Source organism: Watersipora subatra, chromosome 7 (assembly GCF_963576615.1).
Source record: "Watersipora subatra chromosome 7, tzWatSuba1.1, whole genome shotgun sequence".
In the NCBI taxonomy this organism is placed as follows: Eukaryota; Metazoa; Bryozoa; class Gymnolaemata; order Cheilostomatida; family Watersiporidae; genus Watersipora; species Watersipora subatra.
In genome coordinates, this window is record NC_088714.1 from 12,762,930 (window position 1) to 12,786,612 (window position 23,683).

Here is a 23,683-nt window from a genome sequence, read left to right on the forward strand (position 1 = left end):
TGGCCTAAGCCGTCTCGGCCTCCCAAGAAGGCCCCCCAGAAGACTAGCAAAGCCAGACGGGCCCACGGAGACGAAGCATGGAAGCCGCATAATAGCAGCTACTTCTTGCCAGGTCGCATCGGAGGTCAGCCCGTCCAGTTCCTCGTGGACACCGGGTGTACCTCTAATTTGTTGGGACGACATGTCTTTGAGCGGTTACCCAAAGACGTCAAGAGCAAATTGGAGGTCCGGGAGGACTATGGGCGAATGGCAGATGGCACCCGGCTACAGTTCCACGGACTCATCACTCTCCCGGTCAGAGTCAGGAGTGTCCAGGTTACTGTGTCTCTCGTGGTGTGTGCCCTGAAGGAGGATGCCATCCTGGGCATGCCTTTCCTGGTCGACCACCACTGCGAGATGAACTTCCAGCAACCCACGTTGGTGTTAAATGGACAGAAGTTGACGTGCACTGACCGAGAGGGTCGACCTCTGACAAGCAGTGTGCAGATAATGCGAGCCACAACGCTTCCCCCTCGAACCGAGGTCCTGGTTGCCGGACGTCTCACGTCCTCCTCCTATCAACCAGTCGGGTTAATTGAGGGAACGAAGGATGGATATATGGTGGCCGCCAGCCTACACCAACCCGGTGAGAAGGGGAGAGTGGCCATCCGTTGTATGAACCCCACCGACCATCCCGTCAGCGTGACGGCAGGAACGGTCGTGGGGCAATACACTGGGGTCGGGCCGGACGAAATAGGGGCCCCCTGGACAGCGAAGGGAGAAGCCGAGGTTTCCAAAGAAACTCCCCCTTCTGTCTCCAATGTACCACCCCACATGCTGGACCTGCTCCAACAGGCGGCACCACATTGCTCGTCCCCTACCGAGCACCGAAGAATGAAAGACCTCTTGACCCGCTATGCGGATGTATTCAGCCAAGGGAGCGAGGACATGGGGCGTACCACCCTGGTACAACACGAGATCCCCCTCCTTCCAGAGGCACAACCCATCCGTCAACACCCATACCGTGTAGGACACGAGAAGGAGGCCGAGATCGAACGACAGGTTTCGGCCCTGGAAAAGCAAGGCATGATTGAGCCCGCTCACGGGGCCTGGAGCTCCCCGGTGGTCTTGGTGAGGAAGAAGGACGGGGCGTGGCGATTGTGTGTAGACTACAGGAAACTTAATAGTGTCACTCGCCAGGACGCCTACCCCCTCCCCCGGATTGATGAGAGCTTGGACGCCTTGTCTGGCAGTAGGTTCTTCAGTACCTTGGACATGATGAGCGGGTACTGGCAGGTACCCCTCTCCGCCGAGGCCCAGGAGCGGTCGGCGTTCGCCACACGCAGTGGGTTGTGGAGGTGGAAGGTGCTCCCCTTTGGACTGACCTCCGCCCCAGCTACCTTCCAGCGGCTGATGGAACGTGTCCTCCAAGGGCTACACTGGAAAACCCTGCTGCTGTACCTCGATGACATCATCGTCATGTCAGCCGACTTCTCCAGTCATGTCACTAGGCTGGCCGAGGTGCTGGAGCGACTGAGGCAGGCCGGGCTGAAATTAAAGCCCTCCAAATGCAGCTTGTTCCAGACCCAAGTCAAATATCTGGGCCACATAGTCAGCAACACAGGGGTGGCTACCGACCCTGAAAAGATTCAGGCTATAAGTGGATGGGCAGCACCCCAAGATGTGACGCAGCTAAGGTCATACTTGGGTACCACTGGGTACTATCACAGATATGTGCCGGACTATGCCTCGGTCGCCAAACCACTCACCTTGTTGACCGGCGAAGGGGTCCCCTGGAAATGGGGAGAAGAGGAGCAGGAAGCTTTTCTTAGGCTCAAATGGTCGCTGACACACGCTCCAGTACTGGCATATCCCGACCCCTCCTTGCCCTATGTACTAGATACTGATGCTAGTAATGTAGGGACTGGGGCTGTGTTATCCCAGGTCCAGCAGGGCACGGAGCGACCCATAGCCTACTATAGCAAGACCCTCTCCTCCGCCGAACGCAATTACTGCGTAACCAGAAGGGAGCTACTGGCAGTGGTGCAGGCTGTCCGGCATTTCCGGCCCTACCTATATGGCAGGGAGTTCACCATCCGAACCGACCATGCCTCCTTGGTTTGGTTACACCGGAGGAAGGAACCCTCTTGCCAGGTGGCCCGGTGGCTGGAGAGTCTGGCCGAGCACAAGTACCGAATAATCCATCGAAAAGGCGATAAACACGGGAACGCCGATGGATTGAGTCGACGACAGTGCGTCGACTGCCGGCAGTGTGCTGCTATTGAGAAGCGGGACCAAGGGCCAACGAGGTCGCAAGTATACGACTCCCTCATAAACTCAGGAACGAATCGGGCCACTGCTGTGCCAGTGGACCCAGTTCCGGTACGGCCGCCACGAGACGCCGGAATATCCAGTCCCAACCCCTGCCAGTTGGATGAGGAGGAATGGCCTCAACTACCTAGCAACAGACCGGTTTTAGGGCATGGCCCCCCGATTCTCACACCAACCAAACCAGTTCCGGTGCAGCAGCCGGGCGGGGCAGGAACACCTAGAGTGTTGGACTCCCCTCCCAAAAGACCTCAGGATCTTCAGTCACCAGTCGTCAAGATGACCGGCGAAACCAAAAACTTGGATGGAACTAGTGAAAGAACGGTCAAAGAGGTCCCAGAACAACTGACAGTAGTACAGACCCCGCTGGACGAAGTGCGGGCACTACAACAAAGGGCCACTACCGACCTAGGGGTCATTTATCAAGCCGTCAGAGACCGGAAAGGAGTAGAAGAAGCCGTGCTACGAGTGGGCAGCCCCGAGCTGCAACGATTGGCCCGGATGTTTCACCAACTCCAGCTCGACGAGTCGGGCGTGCTGACTCTCCATCTTACCCAGAATGGGCGAGAAAAGGTAGTGGTGGTCTGCCCGAAAACCTTGAGACAGGAGATCCTGTGGAAAGCCCACGAGCAAACACACTGCGGGGTGGAGAAGACCTTGAAACGCGTCCAGTTAGACTGGTATTGGCCAGGTATGGCCGGAGATATCCGGAGAGCAGTCCTCTCTTGCGAGGTTTGCCAGAGGGCCAAAACCGGAAAGGGGCGGACTTCCGGGAATAGACAACGGCTGTACGCCGGGAGGCCGTGGCAACGCCTAGCCGTAGATTTGGTGGGACCCCTGCCTCCGACCCCTCGTGGAAATAGTTGGGTGCTGGTGCTCACTGATCACTTCACTAGGTGGTCAGATGCGCTAGCCATCCCTGACGCTACAGCCCCTACGGTAGCCCAGATCCTGGACGAAAGAGTATTTAGTTACTTCGGGCTACCCGAGATCATCCATACCGACCAGGGGAGCCAATTTGAATCTTCATTATTCCAGGAGCTATGCGACTTGTGGGGAGTTGAGAAGTCTCGGACCACCCCGTACCACCCCGAAGGGAATGGGGTGGTCGAGAGAAACAATCGCGTATTGGGTGACTCCCTGCGAGCTCTCTTGCTGGGTAGAGGGCAGGAAGATTGGGACCAGCTACTGCCACAAGTCATGAGGACGCTGCGAGGGTTACCACATTCCGCAACTAAAGAAACTCCCAATTATCTGATGTTAGGTCGGGAACTACGTCTTCCTGACCAATTGCAGTATGGGAATAGACTAGAATCATTCACAAGCATACATGAGTATGTGCAGACGGTCCACGACCGGTTGGTACAAGCCCATACCCTCCTCAGAGATAGGCAAAAAGAAATCGTGTCAACCGACACGAGAGAGCCTCCGTTATTCAATGAAGGTGACCTCGTGTGGTTGCTGAGCAAGCGGCGGAGAAGAGGGGAAAACCCGAAGCTAGCGGCCAAGTACTTGGGGCCCTATCGCGTGTTGAAGAGTCACGAAAACCACACTTATGAGATCGAGAAGTATGGACAACGATCTATCCAAGCGGAGGGAAGATTGCGACTCTGTCGCCCCAGTCCGGTACAACAAGGACGAGCCCCAGTGGAAGTCGAGCCTGCTCGCCGTCCCAACATGAGGGGCCGACCCAGAAGGCAAATCGCACGAAGAAACGACAATCCAGAAGTAGTTATTTCGGAGTTACCCCTGCCTAGCCAACTAACAGAGTTGCGAATACCTCAGTCGCCAGGAAGGTCAGAAACACTCCGGATTCCCAGGAGGGACTCCTTGGTTCCCCCAGGAGAGCACAATCCTACCTCGAGGGTTGACCCCGACCCTGGCGACGAGTTGCTACCCGAGGAAGAGAGAGCCACAGAAAATATGGGAGCCCAGGCTAGTGATACCGGGGTTAGAGAGGTACCACGGCCTCAACGAATCAGGAGGCCTCCCGCGTACTTGGCCGATTACGACACCAGCACCGTCCAATCGGGAGAAGCCCTCGGGGTTCAAGGTCGGAAGGCGGCCATTTTGGATCCCGGACAGAACGCGCTCACTACTTGTTACCGCATCGAAGCACACACACCTATACCTTTTCTCGACATGGAGATCACCAAAGAAACTGTAAAGGAGTCGGCACCGATCCTCGGAGCTCTACCCATGTTGCCAGAAGTGAAGATCCTACCGTTGGAGCTCCACCCAGCGCCCGGTGAGACCCTAGACGATTCAGAAACAGATTCTTCGGATAATCGCGTTCCACCCACTCCACTACCAACCAAATGGATTGCGGCAGAGACAGCTAAAGCAATCTCGAAACTCTGTCAAGAGAAAGGTACGAATTGTCCACTGTGCCAGCAACTACTCTCTACCCCGCGACGGCGCAGGATCCACATCGCCCAGCACTTTACCCGCTTTTTCTGCAAATGTGGAAGAAATTCCACATCTCGAGATACGATTGCCAAACATCAGGCTCGGATCAAGGATGCCGAAGTAAGGAAGGCGCACGGTGGAAAGGGGATTAATATATACGAGGTCGACCGAGATAGTTATCCGACCTGGAGCAAAAGGGTGAAATTAAACAATCCTCCGGCTTTTGAGAAGCCTACACCCTACGGGCCGATTAAGAAGCCACCTACTCGAAGAGGACCCCCGGCACCTCTCCCTTCTCCCCCGAAAAAGAAGTGGTCCAGTCCACCTAAACGGGAACGACCAGTCCCAGCCCCTAGAAGGTTAACAACAATCGGCAGCATCCAGAGTCGGCTGGGGGAAGTACGACCCCGGGTCACGGTAGATGCTTTACGAGAGGAGGCCTCCAACCTCCGACGGGCGGCTCGTCGCCTGGAGGATCTAGCCAACCGCATGTCGACACCCCAGATGACCCGGTCGACATGATTTATCCGTATTTCCCTTGGTGTTTAGTGATTGCGGTTTCTCATATTATTATATTTTTTTTTTGTTTTTGCCTGTTTTGTAGTAGCTAGTTGGTGTGTTCATATATTTCTTGTATTCTTTTTTTTTCTTTTGTGTGTTTTTTTTTGTATATAGCCGATAGCCGTCTATAGGGGCGGCGTATGTGATGGAAACTTGCCGTACCATCTCCTTTTTAGTTGTTATTATCATTAGAGTTGTGTGCCCTTGGTTATTTTATATAGTCACGCCCCTAGAGGAGGTTGGCCCTAGCCAACCTCATTTACATATTTTGTTATATATAAGGCCGTGTCTATCGGCCTAGAAGTTGTTCAATACATGCTTTGCATTTGAACCCACACTCTTCTATTTCTTTGCGCAATACAGAAACACACTGAGCTCTTGTGTACTCCAAGCTTAAGTCCTTCGGACTGCGCTTTGGGAGTAGGGTTAGAAATACTCTGTCGACCCGCGTCGACCTCAGGTCGACCTTGTCGTACGAGCAGTATATCTCCCAGGGAGCAATTCCTGGTGTAGGTAGTTGTGATTGGCCGGTGGTGTAAGTCGACCTAGTCGCCTCCGCGTGTTGGTCTACGAGCAATACTTACACGGCCCCTGTGGAGGGTGAATGCAGACCGGTAGAGTAAGCCGACCCAGGTCGCCTCTACGTGTAGGTCGCAGGATCTAACACAGTTTGACCATAAATTTCACTTCCATTTGTAACAATTTTCAAATATCTTTACCTATTTCCTTCATTTTAATAACAAATTTTATTAGAAAGATATTGCGAAAAAATAGATACAACTCATTTGTTCGTAGGTCATAAATTATTTTGATGCAAATAAAGAATTTTACGATACTAATTATAATTTTCTAGTACATTTTTGAGTCATAAAATGATGATGATGAACAAGTGCTAAATGGATATGCTGCTACTGTAAATGTTTTACGAGTTTTGTAAAATCATACGAACTTTTATGGTTTCAGCTCAAATAATGGTGAAGTACTGTTTTTTTCAGTTTGATGACATTTCCTGTGGGTTGCCGAACATTTTCATTAGTTTTTTACCAAATATCATTGTATTATGAGCACGTTTAGTTATATTTAATAAAAGTTTAAAAACTTCAGATCATAGGACAGATTGCCCAGGGTTACTGACAAAAATGGCCAGGGTTCAAAGGGTTAAGGACACATGGAAAGTGCTTTTTGCGACACACTCAGTATTTGCAGATGTGATTGCATTCAATTTTAATCGTAATTTTAATTATAATAGTGTGTGTGTGTGCGTGCGTGCGTGCGTGCGTGTGTGTGTTCCCCTTATAGAGCGGTCTTTCATTTTCCGATTCGGTCATACCAAGCCAATTGAATTGATAGGAGTAGTAAACAAATCAATAAAATTGAATAAAATTTACTACTCATTAAATAAATTAATGAGTAGTAATTTACATATAATTAATATTTACTGCCAACAAGAAAGATCACATGAACATTTGTTTTTTTCGGCCACCTAGACAATTTGTTTTTGCGTTTTACCTACTAAATTTTTACTTCAAAAAGGTAAGTGCTTCTCAATCGTTGTATTTTCTATGAATTGCCACATCTCTACTACTTAAAAATGTTGGATTTGCCACTGTTCGTGATAGTGAACATGTTCATTTCCTTCCGCAGCTGAGTTACTAATTTTTTCAGCTACCAGTACTGTAACTTAATACTACAGAACTTGCACGGGTACTCCAAGCGTTAGGATAGGCGATGGTGAGAAGAAAGAGCAACCGGTAGTGACTTACTGTCACCCTGCTTTAGCCATGGACAGCTGTACGTTGCTTGCTGAAAAGTAGCGACAAGCCGAAAACTGTTTGTTCATACACCCGACAGCGAAACAAAAAATGTCTATCCACAACTTTTGCGTTGAATTAACATTGCGTTATTGTTATGTCATGCTTGCATTGAATTAACATTATGTTATTGTAATGTCATGCTATGTTCTTCATGTTTTGCTATACCTACATATTATCCACATACAGCATTTGCTAACCTATCTTTCAGTATATACATGCATATATTTTTATGCATTCAATTTCCTTATTGTATCTCATAAAAAGGCTATCATGTTGGCGTTGTTTTATTATTGTAAGGTGCTAATGCTGTATATGCCTTGACATCATACTGTCTGTGCTGTTATACATATAAACTTTATCGACACAACCGCATTACTGTTTGTATATACAATGTCAAAACACAGGCTATAGACGAAAAACTGGTGAGCCATGATAAGTGTTTAAGCATGTAGACGTCTCTATTCAATAAATGCTGGTGATAGCAAAATATTTTGTAGAATTTCTTAAATGATGCAAAATTTTTCAATGCTGCCAGTTTGAAGAGCTTCAGTTTGTCTAGCAATGTCAATTTCATTATCAGTTCTCTGTACAAAAATAGGACAACTCCGATTTGAGTGGTTTGAGACTGATGCATTGTAGACTAGCTGTAAAACACATTGCAGATTTTCATTGTTCTCCCCAACATTATTGACATGTATGACTGCATATGTGTATGCATAGTCTGATCAGGCCAACAATTTCAGTGGACTGCATATTTGGAGTTTTTTTACAGTATAAAAGGCAACTCTCAATAAACCTCTTGCTGTACGTGAATTTGTTCCCGTGAACGGGTACTGCGGCTAGCAGTTTGGGGCCGTGGTGTCTCTTGAGGATGCACGTGAGACCTTTTTTGCCCCAAGTGCGGCAGGAGTCTCCAGGCGCGACAATCCGGATTAACGAGTTGGCGAGTGCGAGGCGATTGATTGCGAAGCGATTGAGTGTTAGGCGATTTGATTGCAAGGCGATCGATTGCGAGGCAATCGATTGCAAGGCGAGTGCAAGGCAATTGATTGCGAGGCGATTGATTGCAAAGCAAGTGCAAGGCAATTGATTGCGAGTGCGAGCACAAGGCGAGTGCAAGGCGATTGATTGCAAAGCAATTAAGTGCGAGGCGATTGATGGCAAGGCAATATCAAGGCAAGTGCGAGGCGATTGATTGCGAGGCAATTGATTGTGAGGCAATTGATTGCGAGGCGAGTGCAATGCGAGTGCTAAAGTGCGATTGTCAACTGTTCAGCGGGTAAAGACTGGTCGGCCGAGATGGGAACTCAGCGCTAAAAGCGCGCAATCGTTAACTGCAAATATAGACGAGTATGAACGAATGCATGAATTTAGACGCATGAATCTAGAATATTTACTAGATTTTACACACATCTAGCTGTGAAACACATTGCAGATTTCCATTGTTTTCCCCAAAATTATTGACATGTATGACTGCATATGTGTATGCATAGTCTGATCAGGGCAATAAGTTGGTTAGACTGCATATTTGGAGTTGTTTTACAGCATGAAAGACAACTCTCAATAAACCTTATGCTGTATGTTAATCTGTTCCTGTAGACGGGTAATGCTGCTAGTAGTAAATAAACCATCAAATTTCAGGATGTCAAAAGATACATTTCACTTAAAAGGAAACTTGGCAAAGATTAGGCAAGTTAGCACATCAGGCAAAATCATTAAATTGTCAAAATATTATCATGGCATAACTTCAAAATTAGCAACTATTTTTTAACTTGATACAAGCTATATGAGTAGATAAAACTGATGAATCTTATCCTATAATGTATAACATGAATTTAATTGACAAATACAAACAAGAGTACTAAAAATTTGAAACATTTTGTTTAGGTAGGTGAAAATGCCCTCCTATATCCATAGTTGTTTGCCAGTTTATATTGCTTTTCCAATTTTTATCAATAATTAAAAATTGCTAAGTAAACTTTTATTTAGATAACTGTGAGATAATAGTAACTCACGATCAGTGCAGAGAACTCCGTATGTCGCATTTTCAGTGCAGGTACATCTGTAAGATAGGCCTGTTCCATTACAGACTCCACCTTCACACAGGCTGCATGTAGCATTATTGAAGCAAGGCTCATCATCACATATTGGGTGGCAGTCAGTTCCAGTGTAGCCCACATCACAAATGCACACATAGCCATTGGGGAGGTCTACGCATGTACCATTGCTTCCACATGGGCTCCCAGTGCAATTAGATATGTCTGCAAATTGTTTTGATTATTTAACTATTTTATCATCATAGCACTACACACTTAAATTTTCTCTGATTGTAACATTTGCAATCCGATTGCTAATGCAAAATTTCCAGGATTTCCAAAGAGAGTGAAAATTTGCAGAAAATTTATTAAAGGCATCTTAGGCACAAACGCTGTGATTTATTATAGAATAAAAATTTTTATTAGGTACCAAAGTTTTCAAACTTTTTGCACATAATAAATTTTAATCATTATATTGTAGGGGAGAAGTGGGAAATGTGGACAGCTGGGTAATGTGGACAGTTAAATTATTAGCTAAAGTTTATAACCAATTCCACTTGTTTCATATTATAAAACCTTCCCTTTTCCTGTTAGAAGAAGCCACATGCTAAATTGGTAGTCTCTATCCATAATACGTCAATCTGTAAGCATCTTCATATTTATCATACAAATAGTAATTTTTAATTTAATTTTGCTACCTGGGTTACGTAGTGTGAATGCTGTTTGAACTTTTGGGGCAATATGTACACAAACAAAGCATATTGTGCTGTTTATCTCTATTGATTGTCAGAAGGCAACTCATGACAACGACTGGGGTTTATCAAAATTTGTAATAATATATAAGATGGGGGAAATGTGGACATGTTCACATTACCTTTATGTAATGTCAAAATTACCCTGTGCTGCAAGGCATATTATATAAACTGCTTAGTTTGCTAGCTTCAATGTTAAGTCAAAATTGTTACTACTACTACTAGGCTTACTAGTGAATTTACTAATATACGTACATGGAAATTTCTCAGTCCAACAATTATTTGCTAAAAACTGCGAATGCAAATGTGAATGTTGTTTTGCACCATCTATTGATTGTGATTACTAGACGCGAGTTTTTTAAAATGTTGTAATTAGAAAATAAATATTAAAATATTTGCCTTGATTTAATTAGAACTATTGCCTCTGAAAAGTTGAAGGTAGACTTTTACCGGCACAGGAGTGGGAAGTTTTTTGAGCCAGACCTAACAGATTGTAAATATGTGAACCGCAGCCAGCTCAAATTAGTTTTACCTAAGCCGCTGTCACAGGGAAATACAGAAAGAACCACAAGTGGACTCATATTTGGTTTTAAGCCATCAGCATTTAATTTAAGATAGACATAATTTGTTATGCCAACAACACTAAAAGACAATCTGAGTTATTACCATGACTTAGCAGAATTATTATCTTATACTGTCAGATTTGAATTATTCCTGGACAGTTTAAGTTAAATTAAATATAACCAAATGCATATATTTCTTGTAGCTATTTAAATATCTGAGAAATTTTTACTTTTAATGACAAAAAATGTACAGGTACACATTACTAAGTGTACCTGTCCACATTACCTACTGATGGTGGGTAATGTGGAAAATCTTGTGGTTTACAATATGGTGGATTCTGGAAAAACTATTGTTTGTATCACAAAGCATGCAATTTAGAAAAGGGAGCCAACAAACTCTGCAAGCTAAAAATATCATTTAGAGTATTCTAAAGTGAATAAAATAGAAGTAACTGTAACGTAAAGAAAAACTGTCCACATTACCCACTTCTCCCCTACAGGTCCTTGACCAAATAGTAGCAACCTGCATTAGCTCTATACAACTGTTCTAAAGATCGACAAGCATTGACTAGAATTTGTAAGCAATACAGTTCTGTGAAGGCTGAGGATCACAAATGATTCAAGGTTTTTCAACATTTCCAGCTTACTAATCTGGCATTGAAAGCCGTCATATCCCGTCTCACAGCTGCATAAGTAACCACCCACAAGGTCTGTACAATTTCCATGAAAGCAAGGATTGCTTGTGCACTCATCAATATCTTCTTCGCAACTTGTGCCATTGAAACCGTCATTGCATGCACACATGTAAGAGTCGTCAGAGAGATCGATGCACCTCCCATGGTCAAAACATGAAACAGGAATGCTCAAACATTGTCCATCTAAAAAAATCAAAATTATGAATTTTCATCAAAGCAAGAGTTTTTTTGAATAGTTGAAGGGAGTATTAGTTATATTGTATACACTTAAAACCTTCAAAAAGCCATGCATGCCAAAATTTGTAGTTGCAACCTTTGGACTGTTTCACAGCGGACCCTGATGGCCTTAGTTAGTTTTTGGTCCAATTCCAAGTCATTAAAATTTTTAATGAATCAATTATGTTTGATTGCAGAAATGTATTTTCAAATTTTATTTACATCAATTATAAAATATTCATAGCAAAAGCATTTTTCATTTGGTGAAGAAGCATTAAAAACCCAAATACTACATGTAAGTCTAACATGATTTTTAGACTTCATGCTCTATACTTTACAAAACAATTAATTTGTTGTTGGCTTTCGTTTTTGTCCATCATTCCTAGAATTCCTTTTTTCTTAGTATACTTTTGACATAGCCATTCACAGCTGGTATAGTAATGCTGGCAGTAAATTACCGTAAATACCCGTGTATAGCACGATACCGCGTATAGGACGATACTATGTATAGGACGCAGTGGATATTTGACCCAAAAAATGATGGAAAAATTGTGTAACTGTGTATAGGACCCATCTTAATTTTAGTCCTAAATTTTAATTAATTTTATAGAAACAGTGTTGTTCCATATAATTTTTTGTGAAATCCTACGACATTCGTCGAACGATTTTGTGAAACCATTCGACGAATGTCGAATGGTTTCACAAAATCATTCAACATTCGCCATGTCGAATGATTGGTGACAGCGATCAGTGCTGATGTTGGACGTTTTCCGATGCCATACAACCACCAATGTTAAATCAAAATTAAAGCGGCACAATACAGACTTCGTCTTCACCCCCGGCAGCGTGACCAATATTCTGCAACCAATGAATGTCGCTGTGAATAAGCCATTCAAAAAAATGGCCGAATGGATGATTGTGGTAATGATAATGGTGAGCATACTTTCACCAAGGGCGGCAACATGAAGAAATTCAACATGCCTACGATCTGCCAACGACAACCACAAGGATAAATATTGTAAGATTGAAATTTTTATAATAAATTTTCGATATTAGAATAAATGCATAATTTTTATAATAAAAGTATCCATGGATAAAACGCAACTGGGTTTTTAGGTCGACTTCTTAAGAAAAAAAAGTGTGTCTTATTTGCAGGTATTTAAAGTATCACTTTTGTGGAAATATAAGATTGTGGAAAAAACTACATGTATAAGCAAAAAGTAGAAGTTTCATGCCGTAATAGATTCTTAATGCTTCAAGTATTTTACAAATGCTGTTTAATCTTACTTTTTAATCTAACTGTTGCTCTTGTTTCTTTTTTGTTATATGGTTGTTGCATGGCATGATTTGAAAAATTTCTGTTTTAAATTAACTTATTGCCAATGAAGTAATATTATTATTATTTTTATCATTTCACAACAGTCTTGTTAACTTTCTTTAGAAATTTTGTTAAAGTAGGAAAAACATTTATTAATCAATGCATGAGTTGAAACAATTACCTGATTCTATCTCGCAGTTATCTCCTGCGTATGCACTATCACAGACACAATATAACTCTCGAGTATCCAATCTTTGCCTGCATTCTCCATGGTTGCTGCAACGCAGTCTATTACAGTCATTAAGCGCTGCAACATTAACATAATATATTAAATTGCACAATCTGAGAGTTTTAAGGTACATTTTAGCAATACTCTAATGAATTTAAGCATAAAATATCAAAGAGGAAGCAGAGTAGCACTTTTCAAAAAGGGGCAGAAATCAAAGAATAGGCTGTCCTTCTCAAAATGGGGTACTTGTTTTCTCTCTAATATTCAATATTTCAGTTTATGGAGCAACACCTAGTGTGGAAAACCAAAATAAAACATCTCAAATCATAATAGTCACACAAAGCAAATCCACAAAAGCCAAAAATTAAGATTGACAAAAATTTAAACAGGTGCTCCAATTATTGCAATAAGTAATGCCTTTGAACAAGTTTATCGAAACTAAAATAATTAAATAATAAATATTTATATATATATTAATATACAACTCACCTACTTCACAATACGTCCCATAGTAACCCTCATCACACAGACATATGTAGCCATCTGTTCCATCTATACACTGGCTGTTGGCAGAACATCTGTCATTGCTTTCACATATGTCAGAACCTGTTGTTATAATAATAGCCACTGAATGGTGCTACAGTTGAGAGTGAGCAAAATAATAGCAGAGAGAAGCGATGCAAAAAAGCGAAAGTGAGAAAAAAAAAAGAAAAAACTGACTGTGAGAAAAAATAGAGGGGATAAAGGACAGAGACGGAAGAGAGAAGGGAGAGTGTGAGAGGAGGTAAAAGGGAAGAATGTACAATGAATGCGGGGAGAAATCAGCAGTGGGAAAGAGAACAGAGTTCGAGAAAATGGGAGAAAGAGAAGGCAGGAAGGAGAAAGAGGGGAAGAGAGCGAGACAGAGAAAGAGCTGGGGAAAGGGAGGGGGAAGAAAAGGGGTGAGAGAGAGAAGAGAGAAATAGAGGTAGGAAATAATAGATGGAGAGAGGGGAGAAGGGGGAGAGAAGGAGAAGAGGGAGAGAGGGAAAAAGGGGAGAGAGGGAAAGAGGAGAGGAGAGAGAGGGGAGAAGGGAGAGAGAAGGCGGAAAAGGGAGAGAGAAAAGGGATAGAGGAGAGAAGGGGGAGAGACGGGAGAAGGAGGAGAGAGGAGAGAAGAGGGAAAGAGGGGAGAAGGGAGAGATAGGAGAGAAGGGAGAAGGGAAAGAGAAAAGAGAAGGGGGAGAGAAGGAGAGAGGGGAGAAGGGGGAAAGAGGGGAGAAGGGGGAGAGAGGGGAGAAGGGAAAAAGAGGAAAGAGAGGGGATGGGAATAGAAGGGAGAAGGAGGAGAGACGAGAGAAGAGGGAGAAGGAGGAGAAAAGGGAGGAGGGGGAGAGAAGGGAGAAAGGGAAAAGAGAAGAGAAGGGGGAGACGGGGAAGAAGAAGGAGATAAAGGGGGATGGGGAAGAGGAGGGAGAGATAGAAGGGGAGATAGAGGGGGAGAAGGGGGAGATAGAGGAAAAGGGAGAGATATGGAGGAAAGAGAGGCGTGACAGGGGGTGACAGGGGCAGGGAGGGAAGGAGGTGAATGGAGCAGAGAAAGAGGGGGAGAGAGTGGGAGGAAGGGAAGGGGGAGAGAGGGGAGGGAGAGGGGAGAGAGGGGAGGGATGAGGAGAGAGGGGGAGGAAGGGAGGGAAAGAGATGAACAGGGAGAAGGGAGAGAAGAAAAGGGAGGAAGGGGGAGAGAGGGAGGAAGGGGGAGAGGGGAGGAAGGGGGAGAGGGGGAGGAAGCGGGAGGGAGAGAAATTAGGAGAGAATGATAAATTTTTCTTATACTATTTTTACAAGGACACCTGCTCAGCAAATGAGTTTTTATGAAATCAGCACAAGTGAATGCCCCTTAATGCTTATAGATGTTTACAAATTATATTGTAATCTATATCGGAACTGGCTAGCTCATAGCTTTCGAGTCGTATGTGGCTCTTTGCCCAGATTCGTGTCTTTTACATTCATGTTCACCTTTGTATCTATTTTTGTACAACAGTGATTTTCAACCAATGTTATAAACTGGTTGAAAATTGCTGAGGTATCGTCTCATGTAACACAAAAAATTATCAATAAAAAGCATCTGTTTTGAACTTCATCAATATTATTATTATTGACTGTTACTCGGCCATCTATTAATGTGTTAGGGTGATAAAACACTTAGAATAATTATTTGAACATTTCCTTGGCTCAAAGCGGTTTCTGATTAGTGCAGTTTGTCAGAATCTATCAAATCTATCAAGCAGAGTTCCATGGGTTAAAGCTCCAAACTAAATAATTTCTGTTCATTGTACACTCAGTTAAGAAAAAATAAAGTTTCATCTATGAGAATACAATCTTTTCTTTTCATTTGACAATTAATCTGAGGCTTCGAAAGGCGACCAAGAGCTTCGTGTGTCTTTTTATTAATTTTGTTTTGTGCACATGAACTGGCCATCAAACTGAGAGTTTGTTTGTGAGACAGTGCAAAGTGTTCACTGTTAAAAATTAATGACCGGTGGTCTTAGTTCTTCGAAGAAAAGTTGAGAGAAAGAGACTTGGGTACTTCATGTTTGTCTATGTGTATGGTACGGCTCTTTGTAGTAACGCAGTAAAAACTGTAGCTCTTAGCCTTTGACTGGTTGGCCACTCCTGATCTATGCAGGAATACTTGAATCTTTAGATACTCACTAAGTAAAACTGCCATTTTCCTCTTTATTCTTGAGCTCCTTTCACAGTCTGAAAGTGGTCATCATCAACCAATGGTAATAGTCATATAGCAGTGATACAGCCTTCATAACTCTCAGATGGTTATTAATAATAATGCACTTAGCATGAATCCCAGAAGTGTTCAATTTTACTGTTAAAAAAGACCAACAGCAGATGAGGGCATGTAATAGTGAAGAAATCTCAGTAAACTAAATGCAATATCACTATTTATAAAATTTAGGCGTATTATTTAGGTGGATACTTAGCATAGAAAACTATCCTAGGCTTTACATGACCACTGTTGAAAAAACATTTGTATCTAAAATCAAAATAAAAAACAAGTTTTATGGTTAATAATCAGCATGGTAGCTTTTGATGCGCGTCCTATATTCTGGCGAGTATTTTCAGTTGCATAAATTTAAAGTTACACGTGGAAAATCTGACAATTCATAAAGATGAGTGCTATGTGATTGTAGAAAATGCTGACATGAAATCCATTTATCGCTTGATAATATCCTGGTTAACATTGGCCTAAGGAGATTCTTATAATCATTCTTGTTACACATGACTGAATATTACCAAGCGCTGTCTGGAGCACATTCCCTGGGCCACTATCTCTATTTGTTTCTTTATACATTTTGGCTATAGTGCTGTCATAGTCTGAGTCCTTCTGAATGTTAGTCAAGCAGGTAGCTTGGATAGCCTCTGAATCTTTTTGAGCAAGTATTCCTGGATCAAACAGTTGACACAATCACTGCATGTAAAAGTAATTAATTCAGTTTAGTAGTAGACAATGGCAACTGCCATTTTAGGAAACTAAATCAACAATAAGCTGATATGATGTGCATGAGTTAAACCTAGTGTTGTAGACCACCAGCTGGTGAAGTTGATGGTTGGAGAACTGCTGTTATACAAATAAATGCGTTAGGAAATACTTAAAATTTAATAGATCCTAAACACCTACAGAATCTGTCAGGCTTACTTTCATTGTAACTACTGTTTACCGTTATATAAAACATTGGATTTTACATTCAACTGTATTAAAATATACTGAGTGAAGAACCTATGCATTGAACAAAGAGGGAGCTAGACAGAACAGAACCTCTCGCAATATGCGCCGTGATATATCGTGAATAGTTTTCATGGGGAGTAAAAGAAGATGCTACGCAAAATAACAACCACTCCTTAATTAGTCGAAGGCCTTTACAATTAAGCAGCAAAAATAAATTGCTTTAATACAGTTCAAGTGTACCTTGCCTGTTTTTCTCAGTGATATACATGTATGTAAAGTTTTGATATGCGAATCTGACATGTACATGTAGCTCTCGATACTATACATTTACAAAGCTTGGTTTAGTTCAGCTTCCTAGAATTAAAATGACGGCACTTGAGGACACTTGATAACATTTTGTCAGTTGCAGCCTTTGTACTGGCAAGGAATTTGCCGGCCTTTACTTGGCACGATCTAGACTATTTCATAAAGAAATAAAATGCGTGTGATTTCATTCCAGTTTTTATTATAGAAGGAAGTCCCACTAGCCGAGAAGCGTACGGCTATCTGCTCTGCCCAACTGAGTGAGCACGTTCCTTTATATACAATAAACTTGCCCGTTCCGGCTAACGGAACCGAGCAAAAACCATTTATCATTAGTAATAAACAGAATCGCTAATCCGTTAGCATGGTTATAATACGGCAATAAACGAAGACATAATAGCGATATAATATATGGACAAATTAATAACAATATAATAAAAAGAACAACACAGCATGCAATATATAACATATAAAAATATCTGCACGAATTACAATGGCATGGCCCAGCGTCCACCACACATTTCCCTCCATTAGAGACCGAGTCTAACTAATACAAAAAGGGTGGAGCAACCAGCCAGGCCCACATCTCAAGCTGCTTACATGGTGTTCCAGGTGGCTAATTTCTTGATCAATCAAATGTTTGTCGCCAGTAGCTGGTGTATCCTTTTTCTGGTACTGCGGGCTGCTTTTTGGAACTGTCTCTTTTCTTCCTGAAGTTATCGCAGCATGGCCTGAATACGGGTGACCAGCTGGAGGCTGTCCTAATAGAGTGGTCCGGCGGTCTAGACTAGGCTACCGGGTCATCTGGTCTGTGGCTAGATCGTCGTATCCTCTTGTTGTCTGATAGACCCAATCACCGTATCGTTCCAGCTTTTTTCTAGTACGGGATGAACGATGATTTAGATCTTCTGTAGCGGTGATGGGGTTTTCCACAGCCTAGTGGGACATTGCTAGGTGTCCAGAGTCCAGGTCCATAGCTAACTCCTCGAAGCTTTCTAGAGGGGAAGGGTTTATTTCCTCTCTAATTTCACTTTGGGAAGGTGCTGCATGAGGTCTGGAATTCGAACCTTCATGCAAGTTTTCTTTTTCGGCATTGGTCTGTAGAGTCGCCTTTCCCATTTCGTTGAGCTTATCAGCAGGACTCTTTTAGGAAGGGAACTCCATTAATTCTTCATCAGGTTGTGGGCAGTTTTTTCGTGAGGGCCGAGCCCTCCTGGCTCCTTTCATACTTGGCCCTATTCGAGGCTCAAGCGTTGCCGAAGCAGAGCCAGAGCTCCCTGGGCAGGCATAATAGGGTTTCAACCTGGACTCGTGTTGAGTCGAGGTTTGGACCTGTCTTTTCACCACATATGTGTTGTTGGGCCAGGCAGTTATGACTTGGTATGGGCCAACGAGCTTAGCTTGTAGCTTAGCGTTTGCTCCCCTTTGCCGCCGCCTGTTTACCAACCACACCCAATCCCCAGGTGCGAAGAGCGGTGGCTCTTTTTGGTCTGCCAGCATAGTCTCCATCCGCGCCTCCCTGAGGGCATCCTGTGCTTCTTCCAGCCTCTGCTGCCTCTGCAACATGTAGTCGCTGGCAGATTGAATCTCTGTGGGAGGGGGTGACATTCTAACTGGTCAGGCAGACACAACTCTTTGCCGAACATCATGAAGTTGGCCGTCTCGCCAGTCACGGTGTGGGAGGTGCCTTGATACGTCCGCATGAGCTGGGCAAGAGCTCATTCTATTCTTCCTGGCCTCATTCCAACAACATGGCCCACAGAAAGTCACCCAGGCCTCGATTATTCCTTTCTACGATCCTATTGGCCTGGGGATGGTAAGGAGTAGTTCGTGTTTTGCTCACCTTCCAGAGCTGGCAGAGCTCCTCCATCAGTTGACTCTCAAATTGAGCGCCTTGGTCTGTATGGATTTGCTCTGAAAGCCCTAGGTACCAGAACACTCTTTCATCGAGGGCACTGGCCATCACTGGAGTCGTGGCCTCCAGAATGGCAATGGAATTCTGCCATCGGGTAAAGTGGTCCAAGAGCACTAAGATCCACTTATTGCCCCTCAGGGTGGTGGAGAGGGAGCCTACCAGGTCAACAGCAATCTTCTGCTAGGGTCGGCCAGCGTATAACTGCAGCCGGCTTCCTGCAGGCTTAGTCTTTTCATGCTTGGTGGCCTGGCACACCTCACAACTTTGTACTAACCTGCGGACAGTGGCTGTCGTTCTACCCACCCCGGAGTTGGTTATGGCATGTGTCTGCCAAATAACTGGCTCCCTCATAGCTCAGGGGCACACGGCACACCACCGGGTTTGGCCATGAAGAGCCACTCTGGCTTCCAGCATGCTCTCCTTCCTGATTCTCAAGAATTCCTTTTTGCGATGCAGGACCCTGAGCTACTGGCTCCCCAACTCCAACTGTTCCAATGGCACTTCGGTGTGGCTCAGAAGTGCTCAGTGCATTATGGCTACGGCACTCTTGCCCTCACTCTGCAGCCGAGCCAACTGGTTAGTTAGCTGAACCGATGCCTCCGGATCCCAGGGTGGCCTCGACTAACCTCGAGCCGGCCCGTGCCCCCGTGGGGCAGAGGCCGGCTGGTTGGTTTGGCTCGCGCGCGATCCTGGCAACCTTTCCCCAGCTCTTATGTAGTTCCTGGAGGCGACTAGTAATGCCTCGGGTCCTCACCTGCTCAATGTCAGGATTTCCCGGGATGGCCTCGACTGGTCCCGTGTCAACCTTGGCTGTTTGAGTGGAAACATGGAGTTGCACCTGTAGACCGGCCGCCTCGCACAGGCCTGGCAATCCCTGACAAAACATGGTTTCTCCTGATCACCCTAGCCTTATCCTGGTTTTCTTGGTCCAACTCCATTCGAGTTGAACCCCCATCGCGGTATTCTATTTGGGCACACTGTCGACAGTTTTTGCAGGTTGGTCTGCTAAGCCATTGGCGTTGCCGTGCTTTAATCCTGCGCAATTTTCCAGCTTGTACTCGAACTCGGCTAGCATCTTTAGTCATCGCACCATCTGGTGGGAGGGCTCTTTCTTGCGGCAGAGCCATCACAGGAAGGCATGGTCCGTGCGAAGCCGAAATACCTGTCCGTGTAAGTACGGGTGAAAGTGTTTTACCTCTTTGACCACTGCCAACAGCTCTCTGCGTGTCACGCAGTAATTTCGTCCCGAGGGGTAAGTGTTTTGCTATAGTAAGCGATCACTCGTTCCAGGTCGCGATGCTGTTGTGACAGCACAGCTCCTACGCCGCACTTGCTGGCATCCCCGTCTAAGATATAGATATTCCTTGGATCCAGATACCCCAGCACCGGTGCGGTGGTGAGGCTGTGGCGCAGGTTGTCAAACGCTGCCTGCTCCTCACCTGTCCTTCACCAAGGCTTTTCTTCCCCACCAGCCGGTAGGGGATTTCGCAATGGTGACAAACCTAGAGATGTACTGCCAATAGTACCCGACAGTACCCAAGAACCCCTGCAGTTCCCGGACTCCACGTGGGATTGGCAACTGCTCCACCACCTCCACTTTGGCCGAGTCTGTGGCAACTCATTTGTTACTTAATATGTAATCCAAGTACTGCACTTGAGACTGTAGCAATTCGCAATTTGTTGGTGTGAGCTTGAGTCCGGCTTGCAGCAGTCGCTGGTACACTTCTTCCAGCCGCTAGAAGTGGGTCTCAAAATCAGGTGCAATAACAATCACATTATCCAGGTACAATAGTAACGTTTGCCAGTGCAGCCCGTGCAACACCCTCTCCATCAATCGCTGAAAAGTGGCTGGGGCGGAAGTCAGTGCGAAATGAAGGACTTTCCATTTCCACAATCCCGAGTGAGTGATGAAGGCTGATTTCTCTGGCATCTTCATACAGCAGAACCTGCCAGTATCCACTGACAAGATCGAGGGCACTAAAATATCAGCTTCCAGTCAAGGCATCCAGACTTTCGTCTATCCGGGGAATGGGATAGGTGTCTTGTTCTATTATCGCGTTGAGCCTTCGGTAATCCACGCAGAACCGCCATTTTCCATCCTTCTTTACTAACACAATAGGCGAGCTCCACGCTCTTCTAGCCAGCTCAATCAACCCTCTAGCCAACAGGTCCTGGTACCTGTCTCTCGGCCTCCACTTCCTTTTCAGGCCCTAAGCGTTGAGGGGGTTGACCAATAGGCCAGGTCCCGTCTTTCACAGGTATAGATGGAGTGCTCTACAAACGACGTTCTACCCATATCGTCATCTCCAGTGCTAAACACTGACCTATACTTGGTCAGTAGAGTAGCCAGCTTTCTAGTCTGTTCTGCATATTGGTACAAGGGTCTGGCAGCCTGGTACAGTTCCTGGATATGCCAGGGATTCATGGCTCAGCCGCCACTTGGGTGATTGGCACAGCAGGGCCTTTTTTGAGGGAGGGGTGCCGGCGATGGGAGGAGGCGCTTTCACACTAGTGTAAGTGCCTACGGTGGTTCCCGAATGGATGGTCAGGGGTTGGGGGTTCGGGTTGAGACACCTAACCAACACCTTCTCATCTGCTTCAGGCTCATTCAGGCTTGTAGCTAAAGGCGGACCTTTAGAGTACCCTTCTATTATCCTGAGTGGACAGAAATTTTATGTGGTCAACCTACACCTGACCACAACCTCTGTTCTAGCTGGTACAACCAAGTCCCTAATTACCTGGACTTTGTTCTGGAGGAGCTTCCCCGTTTGGTCAGCACAAGCTAATGGCTTCCCATTGCTCTAATGGGAATGCTCGATGCTCAATGACAAGCCAATGGCTTCCCATCTATCTTCCCCACGCGTCGTGCAAACTCCATCGAGCATTGGTGTGCCATTAAAAAGGGCATGCCAAGAATTGCGTCTTCACTAATCTGACTGACTATGAAGACTTCTTCGGTCTTCACTTCGAGGAGCCTTACTGGGATCCGGATTACACCGTAAAAGGGTACCCTGGTCCGATCAGCAAGCAGGCCATGGGTGTCACTCTCCTCCAATCATTCTTTTATACCCGGGGAAGTCGGTCAAACACCTGTTTTCCCAGCAGGTTAATGGTGCATTCGGTATGCAACAGGAAGTGCACTGCTCGACCTTCAATTTTACTCGGAAGAAAGTAACTGGTAGGGTTTGGGCGCCCCAGCAGGCGTGTTTGCGCAGGTTCCCTGTGCTCGAAGGGGCTGCTTGAGGCTGCTCCGTTTGTGCAGGTAAAGAACGTGCCTGGATGAGTCTCTTTGGATGGCGGGAGCTGTCCTCTGCGAGACAGGGTGCCGAGGTACCTGAGAGGAAGGCATAGTGCGTACTTCGGTGTTATATGTGCACTAAGTATGTGTAACCTTGAAGCAATGTTATGGGTGGTCCAGCTGGTGTTATCTTTATGACTCATCAGTACTGATTAAGCAGCCTAGCTAAGCAGTTATCTTGAATTATCCTTGTCAACACTCATACAATAAAACCACCTTGAGGAAACTTCACATTATAACATGGTGTCAGGATATCTACATGTATAGTATATAGTGTGAATTATTGCAGCTGGATAGTAATGGCAGAAGGCAGTTTGCGAGCTCCAGGTTGCTTTATATCTAATGCTGGCAACCCCATTGAGACTAGCAGAAGCTGGCACGAATGGCTTGAACATTTTAACTTTTATATGCTAGCAACAGAGAAGTCAACAAAAGGGGGAGAAATCCAAGTAGCCATACTGTTAACCCTACTTGGACCACAGGGTCAAGAAATATTTCGAACTTTCAATTTTCCTGAAGAAGACCGCAAGGATATTGAAAAGGTTAAGGAGGCATTCACCCGGCACTTTACACCACAAGTAAAAACTATCTATGAACGGTACAAGTTTCATAACAGAATACAGCTTCCAGGTGAATCATTCGACAATTTTTTAACTGCACTATGCGGACTCTTGTCTACTTGCAATATACATGCTGATGAACAAAATAGTGCTTTGATAGACAGGATTGTGTGTGGCATTAACTCACCAGAAGTCAGAGAGGACATATTCAATTTAGATGGCAATCCGGATTTGAACAAAGTCATACAGCTGTGTCGTCGGGCGGAAGCCACCAAACATTATCTTACAGATATGAAGATCGACAAAGAGAATGCTAATATTAATACAGTACAACAACCGACTCATCTAGCTCACAAGAATAAGAACGGCGTCAGGGTAAATAACTGCAAATACTGTAAGTCGAGTCACCCTAAAGGAGCTTGCCCTGCATAAGGCAAAGAGTGCTGAAATTGCCACAAGATGAATCATTTCAGCATAGCTTGTATGGCACCACAGCGTAAGTCTGCTGCCAAAGCTGCATATGAGTTAGTAGAGACTAGCGAAGATCAGAATGACATAACTTTTACCGTGAACAACAACAAGAACCGAAGAGAATGGTGCATCACCGCAAGGTGCAATGAAAAGCCGCTACATCTCAAAGTTGACACTGCAGCTTCATGCAATGGCATGCCTAAAGGGATATTTGACTCTTTATCGGTGCATACACCTCTACAAAAGTATGGCAAGTCCCTAGTTTCATTTAGCAACCATGAATTAGATGTACTAGGTAAAGTAACATTGTTGGTGGATGTTAGCGCTCGTTTTGTACCACTAGATTTTGTAATAGTGTCATCAAGTGCCGGTTAGAAAACCTTGTTAGAATTACCAAGTGCAATGGAATTGGGTTTGGTCAATGTCTCAAATACAGTCAGGGATGACCTTGCTAAAGCTTACTCAGATGTGTTCAGTGGTTTGGGGTGCCTCCCATGCAAACATGCCTTGCA

At 44.7% G+C, this 23,683-nt stretch overlaps 3 protein-coding genes across 3 annotated transcripts; 2 read left to right on the top strand and 1 right to left on the bottom strand.

The window, feature by feature from the left end:
• The first annotated feature begins 13,881 nt into the window (after positions 1-13,881).
• On the top strand, positions 13,882-14,442 carry LOC137400435 (octapeptide-repeat protein T2-like). The gene has a single exon (XM_068086763.1). The coding sequence runs from the start codon at positions 13,882-13,884 to the stop codon at positions 14,440-14,442; it is 561 nt and encodes a 186-aa protein (XP_067942864.1).
• A 3,631-nt stretch (positions 14,443-18,073) lies between these two features.
• Positions 18,074-18,535, bottom strand: LOC137400436 (uncharacterized). Its single transcript, XM_068086764.1, has one exon. The coding sequence runs from the start codon at positions 18,533-18,535 to the stop codon at positions 18,074-18,076; it is 462 nt and encodes a 153-aa protein (XP_067942865.1).
• A 3,904-nt stretch (positions 18,536-22,439) lies between these two features.
• LOC137400437 (uncharacterized) lies at positions 22,440-23,132 on the top strand. Its single transcript, XM_068086765.1, has one exon. It carries the CDS (start codon positions 22,440-22,442, stop codon positions 23,130-23,132), a length of 693 nt encoding a protein of 230 aa, XP_067942866.1.
• Positions 23,133-23,683: the final 551 nt, after the last annotated feature.

Excerpts from the sequence above, each read along its gene's own strand:
- LOC137400437 (XM_068086765.1), top strand. The coding sequence starts at position 22,440 with ATGGCAGAAGGCAGTTTGCGAGCTCCAGGTTGCTTTATATCTAATGCT.
- LOC137400435 (XM_068086763.1), top strand. The coding sequence starts at position 13,882 with ATGGAGAGAGGGGAGAAGGGGGAGAGAAGGAGAAGAGGGAGAGAGGGA.
- LOC137400436 (XM_068086764.1), bottom strand. The coding sequence starts at position 18,535 with ATGTCACCCCCTCCCACAGAGATTCAATCTGCCAGCGACTACATGTTG.